At 43.5% G+C, this 7,805-nt stretch overlaps 1 protein-coding gene across 1 annotated transcript; it reads right to left on the bottom strand.

Annotated features, from left to right (window-relative positions):
• Nucleotides 1-958: 958 nt before the first annotated feature.
• On the bottom strand, nucleotides 959-2,095 carry LOC137526090 (chemerin-like receptor 1). The gene has a single exon (XM_068247306.1). The coding sequence runs from the start codon at nucleotides 2,093-2,095 to the stop codon at nucleotides 959-961; it is 1,137 nt and encodes a 378-aa protein (XP_068103407.1).
• Nucleotides 2,096-7,805: the final 5,710 nt, after the last annotated feature.

The raw sequence follows: 7,805 nt of genomic DNA, 5'->3' as shown, positions 1-7,805 counted from the left end.
GAACAGAGGAGGAAGCAAGAGGTCTGCGGCTCTGCGCTGGCGGCAGGTAGGGAATCCAGGGCAGGTGTTAGGTGAGCCAATGGTCACATCTATACAAGCGTCAAGCGGAGGAGGCGCGGGGGGGTCGGAATAGGACGAGCGGGGGATCGGCGGTGGTGCGGGGATGCAGCGGGATTCGGCGGATTCGTTTAGGGGGAAATTGCGTCGGGATTCGAATCCACGAATCTCGAATACTTCTCAATATTCGAGGGATTCGTGGATTCGCCGGATTCGCCGTCCCACCCCTAATTAAAATGCATTTAGTCATGCTATGTTTTACATGTGTGTTTTGTGAATAGGCCCTTCATGTACCCTTTAAAGTGTAACTGTTGGGCATAAAATCAATTCTTTATTTTTATCTGATAAACAAGTAATAGGGATGCTAATCAGGCAATCCAAAAGTTAAAATCACTATTACATTTTTTGTTGATAAATGATCATTCCCCAGTTTACCTGACTCTTATTTGGTACACACAAAATTTGGTACACAAAAAGGAAGTTGCAGGGCATGCTGGGTTGTCCTTTTTTGCTTCTCTACTTCCCCTCAGACTTAACTAATGCAGCCTGATTGGCTGAAGCCTCTTTCCCTCCTTTTCTCCCCTCCCACACCTCTGTTCCTCTCTGATTGGCCAATATTATTCATGCTGAGACAATGCACTTTCTATAGTGAAGGGCGGGCAATGCATACACAATCAGACAGATGAGAGTAAGGGAGGGAATGACATCTGGATTGGCTTCAAAATAGCCACACTTAAAATGGGAAATGCTAAGAAGAGTTTTTCTTTCTTTACTGTAGAAAAATCACTAAAATTAAAATGTGGACAGTGCGATACATACTGTATGTTATGTAAGTAGAGCAAGTATTTATCTACTTATATATGTGTTTTTTCTCTGAGATAGTATGGCTGACAGCTCCTCTTTAACCTTTAGAATTAGTGTTTCCGATGCTTCTTAGACTGCTCCTCAGACTGCTCATAAAATCAGCAAGACTGGTTCTGGCTTGTCTTCCAACCAAGACATATAGGATGGGATTTATGGCACAGTTGGTATGACCAATGCTGCAAAAAAATGGCATGAAGATGATCCATTTACATAACACAATTAGGTTTCCATTCATAACAGCGAACATTAACATAACCTCTCCTATAAACGTTGGTGTCCATGTCACAAAATACACCACAATGACAGCGATAACAATGCGGTACAGCCTGTGGGCATTCACTGTATGGGATTTTTGAACCTGTATGGCAATGGTGATATTGGAAAATATTAAAACACAAAGTGGAATAACATAACCAAGGATCATAAAAGGGATAGTAAAAAACTGAAAAGTAAATACCAAGTTATTCCATCTAGCAACCGTGTCCTTAGTAGGGCAACATTTTTCTGTGGAACATCCCATAAACAAATGGCGATACTTCTCGTATGTGTTCAGATAAAGCTTATTCTGCATTGCTAGATGTTGATCAGTTACATTGTATGCAGGATCGAATGACTTTGTTTCAAAGTCTTTAGAACTCATAAAAGTGCAATATGTGCTTTCTCCAATTCGAAATTCTCCACCAAAATAGAGCACAGGTAGGCTGGCAAGCAGTGTGATCATCCATATCACCACACAGGCCCGACATGAAACACGATAGGAGATGAACTTCTGATGAAACATTGGCTTTGCCACAGACAGAGCTCGACTGATATTTAAAGCTATAAGACTGAATACATTAGCATATATATTAACGTATATGACGAAGAGAAAGATCTTGCACACGTGTGGTCCATAACACCACTTTCCACCCAGGATAGCAAAGCCTTGAAATGGCATTAAGATGAGGGACATGATATCGTTGACGGCCAGGTTCAGAAACCAGATCTTGGATTTATTTTTCTTCATTACAAATATAGTGAAAAAGATGACGATGGAGTTGCCAATCAGTCCCAAAATACAGCCTGCTGTAATCAGTGTAAAAGTAGAATAGCGAAGGACATCAGAATACTTGTGTCGATGTTCAATGAGGTCTGCAATTTCCCCAATAGCATAACATGAATTGTGGAAAACCATTCTCCCCTAGGAAGCGGTGAAGCTGAAAATCAACAAACAGCAAAGAATATCAGCATGATGAGGTGAAGCCATTATTATATATATCACAAGAGATGTCAACAGAAAAATCTGCCCATTGTCTGCTTACAGCGCTAACAGTATTTTAAAACGGACACTTTCTGTGTGTATGGGAATGCTTTCAAATGTTCTTTTATGTAATTAAGTGTAGCTACTGAAATTTTCATTTTGGGAGTATAATCCTAATTTAAAAGGACAACTATCGATATAAAGAACTTTAAAAGAAAAATGCTGTATGTTAAGGCACACATTACCGCAGGTACTAGGAACAGAGCCTGGGAACTGAAAAGTTACAGAGCATGCAGCCAGAAGTGTAACATCAAAATCAGCCAGTCAGTCAGGAGTGCTGTATACTTATCTCCCTGTTAGTTATATTACAGCAATATTACAGCAAATCTAGTCTTATATTACCTCTTCTGATCAGCTTGTCTACCTCCTTGGACTTTCCTGCGTGCTGTGAGGGGAACACACTGAAGTATATTTGAGAGCTGTGTGAGGAGTGAACTATGTGAAGAAATAAAGTGCCCCTAGCACTAGTGGTAATGCGTACCCTATTGTTAAGTGTCCTTTACGTGGTGGCGATGACCTTTAACTACTTAAGGACCGCTCCACGCCAATTGGCATGGACATGGCTGCAGCCCCAGGACTGCTCAACACTAATTGGCATGAAGTCCTAGGGCGGGATTTTGCAGGAGATTACGCGCGCCAAAGTTCATGCATCTCCGCTTAAATGACGGATCGCCGCTAGGAGACTGTTAGACGATGAAACCACTGTCTATTTACACTGTACAGCACTGCGATCTACGGCAGCGCTGTACTGGGGACAACAATGTCACTTGGCTGTCCCCCTGGGAGACACAGGAGCGATCGGCTCTCAAAGGCTGATGCCTATGACAGCCGATCACGGTGATTGGCTGGAGGGGAAGGGAGGGAAAGATAAAAAAAATAATAAAAATAGGTATATTTATTTTAAAAAAATACATATATAAATATACAAATAAACAAACATTGGGGGAGCGATCAGAGCCCACCAACGGTTGGTGGGCAGAAAAGGGGGGGGGGGTGGTGGGTGAATCACTTGTGTGCTGAGTTGTATGGCCCTGCAGCAAGCCCTTAAAGCTGCAGTGGCCTAATTAGTAAAAAATTGCCTGGACACTAGGGGGGTGTAAGCCTATGGTCCTCTATGGCTTGGTTCACAAAGCGGTACTAACCCAAGACTTTGAGCATGATAACTAGGGTGATAACTAGGGTGGTAACTGGGTTAGCACCGTTTTGCAAATCAGATTGCGCGCACAGCGCGGTGCACGCGAAATGTCGCATCGCGTAAACAGCGCGACCTTATAGGCGCATAGGGTGTGCCGTTTTCATCGCACCGCGAGGCAATGTTTTTGCTGTGCGACATTGCGCGTGATCTCTACTTATCACATCCAAACTGACTTTAGGCACGATAAGGGGCTTTTCACAAGTGTGCTAACAGTTAGCACCGCTTTGTGAATCAAGCCCCTAGTGTCTGTGGCATTTAAATGTTGGGTTGAGTAAGTACAGTATTCTTGGAAGTGAATAAAATGCACCCCCCCCCCCCCCCCCCCAGCATTTTGGAGGGGGATGAGGTATTATGTGAAATGGCTTTGGTACACTGAATTTTCCACCACAGCTGATAGATAATTATAGATAGATAGATAGATAGATAGAGAGAGAGAGAGAGAGAGAGAGAGAGAGAGAGAGATAGATAGATAGATAGATAGATAGATAGATAGATAGATAGATAGATAGATAGATAGATTTAAAAAATGTGAAATGCGATTTTTTTTTCAATTAAATAATGCAATATTTCTAAATAATTGATCATAATGTACATACAAACTGCGCCTGCCTCAATGAATCTCTGTCGTTGAGTATTCGCTACCACAAGTCCATAATAATATGCTGAAAAATGTTGTGACAGCGCTCCTCTTCCTAATGGCTATACATCTGCAATAAACAAGCTCCACATAGTGCATTACCAATGTTACAAATTGAAATTCATGCACATCCACCCAGTGAAAACTAGTGTTTTGTGTTCCACTCCACGTGACAACCAAATCCACTCCCTCCAATACAGCCGCTCACCAGATAGATGCCACCTCAAAATCCAGGTGGGTCTAGCGCTTTGCCACACGGCAACAAACTTCACAGCTCCAATCTTTCAGCTTGTATAAAATCTCCAGTTTAATCCACAAAGAACATGTAAAAACAAATGAATGGCACATAGCATAATATTGTTTATACACAGAGTTTCCTGGCCTGCACACTCCAGTACACTCACTTGATTCAAATGGTTTATGCGCATATCGGGCTTCTCCGCCCAGCAATATCGCTCTCTCACCGCGGTGTTGGCGTCCCGTACTCCCGCTACCCCGGCTGTACCAGCGCTCAGTCTCCGTGCATACGTCCCGCTGCTCTTTGACGTCAAACGCACCTGGCTCCGCCCTACGCGTTTCGTCCAATAGGACTCATCAGGGGCTGACGTCACAGGCACGCCGACGTCTATTATAGCAGCGGGCTCCTCCCCGGTCGCATTCAATTGCGTGTTAATCGGCTGTCTGGAACGCATGATGCGGATATTTACATGCGTTCCTTTGTTGTATAGATCTTTGGCCCAGTACATCTGCAGTGCTGCCATCTAGTGGCTAAACTGCTAACAACACCAGCCTTAAGCACTGATGGTTATCTACATCTTTCTACATTATTAAGATTAATAAGATTACTTGGCATACTCTCATAAAAATTCAACAAAGATTGTTTGTATATGAATTTATATTGTATATAAACACCTATCTATAAAATACATATGTTAAATTTAAAATAAAATTAAAACTTCTTTTTCCTATCATATGGATTAATACTTGACCTTGGCCACCCATATTGATTGGCCTGAAAATTCATGATTACGGCTTTGAAGTTTGTTCAAGCCTCACCCTTAACGGAGGGGCTTTTCTCTATTGTGCCTAACCAGGGCCAAAGAGCTCATTGGTTCATTTTCATTCAGCAGATATTTCTGGGCTGTATAGCCTTGCTCCTTACATACTATATATATATATATATATATATATATATATATATATATATATATATATATATATATATACCTAGAGCTTCTTTCTCCGCTACATCTATGTGAAACTAATAATGATGCCTCATTGTACATACAATTAATGTTAAAATACCACCATGGCCCCTGTTTACAAAAGATATCCAGATGGGAATCTTCTACAGGGGGAGAATTCTGTATGCCCCCATTTTTCTCCCTGTCCCCTAGGGCCTCAATACCCAACCCCGTACTCTAAAATGTCAGCTTTGATCCACATATGGTGTGTTGACTTCCTGGGCTACAGAATTCTCTGGTATACCTGTTCCTGCAACCCCTCAGTGTCTATATGTCGTTGGTAATAAAGCAATTGAGGTCAAATTCCACATTGAGCCCCCTTGGGACTGTGCTTTTCAGATTGAAGATCCATCTACCCTCAGCCTGGGATATATCTCTGACCATACTCGAACCCCTCCACCTTTTTGTGTGTGCTTCCACCCCCATGAATCTAAGACCAGATGGGTCCCTGTTGTGCTGTAATCTGAAATGGTTAGACACACTGTGGGTTGCCAATCCTTTAACCACCCTGGCGTTCTGATTAAATCGCCAGGGTGGCTGCGGGAGAGTTTTTTTTAAATAAAAAAAAAACTATTTCATGCAGCCAACTGAAAGTTGGCTGCATGAAAGCCCACTAGAGGGCGCTCCGGAGGCGATCTTCCGATCGCCTCCGGCGGCAAGAGATAACACGGAAGGCCGCAATGAGCGGCCCTCCGTGTTTCGCTTCCCTCGTCGCCATGGCGACAAGCGGAGTGACGTCATGGACGTCAGCCGACGTCCTGACGTCAGCCGCCTCCGATCCAGCCCTTAGCGCTGGCCGGAACTATTTGTTCTGGCTACGCTGGGCTCGGGCGGCTGGGGGGACCCTCTTTCGCCGCTGCACGCGGCGAATCGCCGCGCTGCAGCGGCGATCAGGCAGCACACGCGGCTGGCAAAGTGCCGGCTGCGTGTGCTGCTTTTTATTTGGTTGAAATCGGCCCAGCAGGGCCTGAGCGGCAGCCTCTGGCGGTGTTGGACGAGCTGAGCTCGTCCAGACCGCTCAGCAGGTTAAGTATGTTGGCTACATGTTCCCCAATTCGTTTCTGTAATTTACGCGTGGTTCTCCCCACGTATTCCAAGTTGCATGGACACCATAGTACATATATTACCCCTTTCGTATGGCAGGTAATACACTGCTTTAGCTGGTGGAGGTGTCCTGTATTCCTAGCCGTAAAATTATCCCCTCTAACAGCTTGTGCTTCTTTACAGCCCCTACAGCCTCGGCACGGAAAAAATCCCTTTTGCCCCAGTAGATCTGTCGTAATATTGGGAGGATTTTGAAAGCTGGGGACCAACCTAGATCTCAGGTTTGGTGCTTTACTATATATAAATCCTGGTCTCTCTGGTAATATCTTACTTAATGTCCCATCTAGTTGGAGGATATTCCAGTGTTTCTTGATGATGGATTCAACATCCTTATGTTGGCAATTGTATTCTAACAATATATCAAGTTCACGATTTTTTCTTATTTTTGGATTCGGATCCCCTAGTAGAGTAGATCTCTCATAATGGGCAATCTCTTCCACCAGAGAATTTAAATCCTTCTGTTTATATCCTTTATCCATGAATCTATGAACTAGAACTTGGCTCTGTATCCTATAATCTTGTACACTCGTGCAATTACGTCGCATCCTCATTATCTGTCCCTTGGGATGTTGTCCATCCATCTCTTGTGGTGGCAACTATCCCTGGGAATGTACCCATTTTTGTCCGTGGTTTTAAAAAATGTTTTGGTTACTAATTGCTCGTTTTCTTTACTTATAACCAAATCTAGGAATTCCACTTGCTTGTGGGCTTGTTGGAACGTTATCTTAATAGGTTCCCAGGGGTTGTTAGCTGCCAGACAAAATTGCTCAAGATCACCCACTGTTCCCCTCCATACAAAGAAAAGGTCATCTATGAACCTATTCCAGCTTATGATGTTCTCAGCCCCCTCTAGCAGCAGGACCTCCTGTTCCCATTTATCCATAAAGATATTTGCTACTGAGGGGGCAAACTTGGCCCCCATAGCACATCCTGTAAGCTGTAGGTAATATTCATGCTCATACCAGAAATAATTGTGGGTGAGTGCAAAATTGAGGAGTTCCAATAAGAACATGATTTGTTTACTTTTAAGGGTATCAGCCCCCCGAAGGGCTTCTTCCACTGCCATCATTCCCTCCCGATGCGGGATCACAGTATACAGGGAGGTAACATCACCTGTTACTAATACGTCATCTTCTTGTATTTTTATATCCCTCAATTTTTGTAATACATGCTTGGTATCTCTCAGAAGGTATGGTAACTCCTTCACCACATCCTGAAGGAAGTAATCCACATATTCCCCCACTCTTTGCGTGAGAGACCCTACCCCACTCACAATGGGCCTCCCTGGGGGGTTCATTTGATTCTTGTGGATCTTAGGGTTGTAGTATATAACCGGCAATCTTGGATGCGTAGGCAAGAGGTATTTAAATTCATTAGTGGAGATAATGGTCTCTTTTTCCCCTT

Source organism: Hyperolius riggenbachi, chromosome 7 (assembly GCF_040937935.1).
Source record: "Hyperolius riggenbachi isolate aHypRig1 chromosome 7, aHypRig1.pri, whole genome shotgun sequence".
NCBI lineage: Eukaryota > Metazoa > Chordata > Amphibia > Anura > Hyperoliidae > Hyperolius > Hyperolius riggenbachi.
Note: the sequence above shows the minus strand (reverse complement) of the source record. Positions and strands in the feature narration are given on the sequence as shown.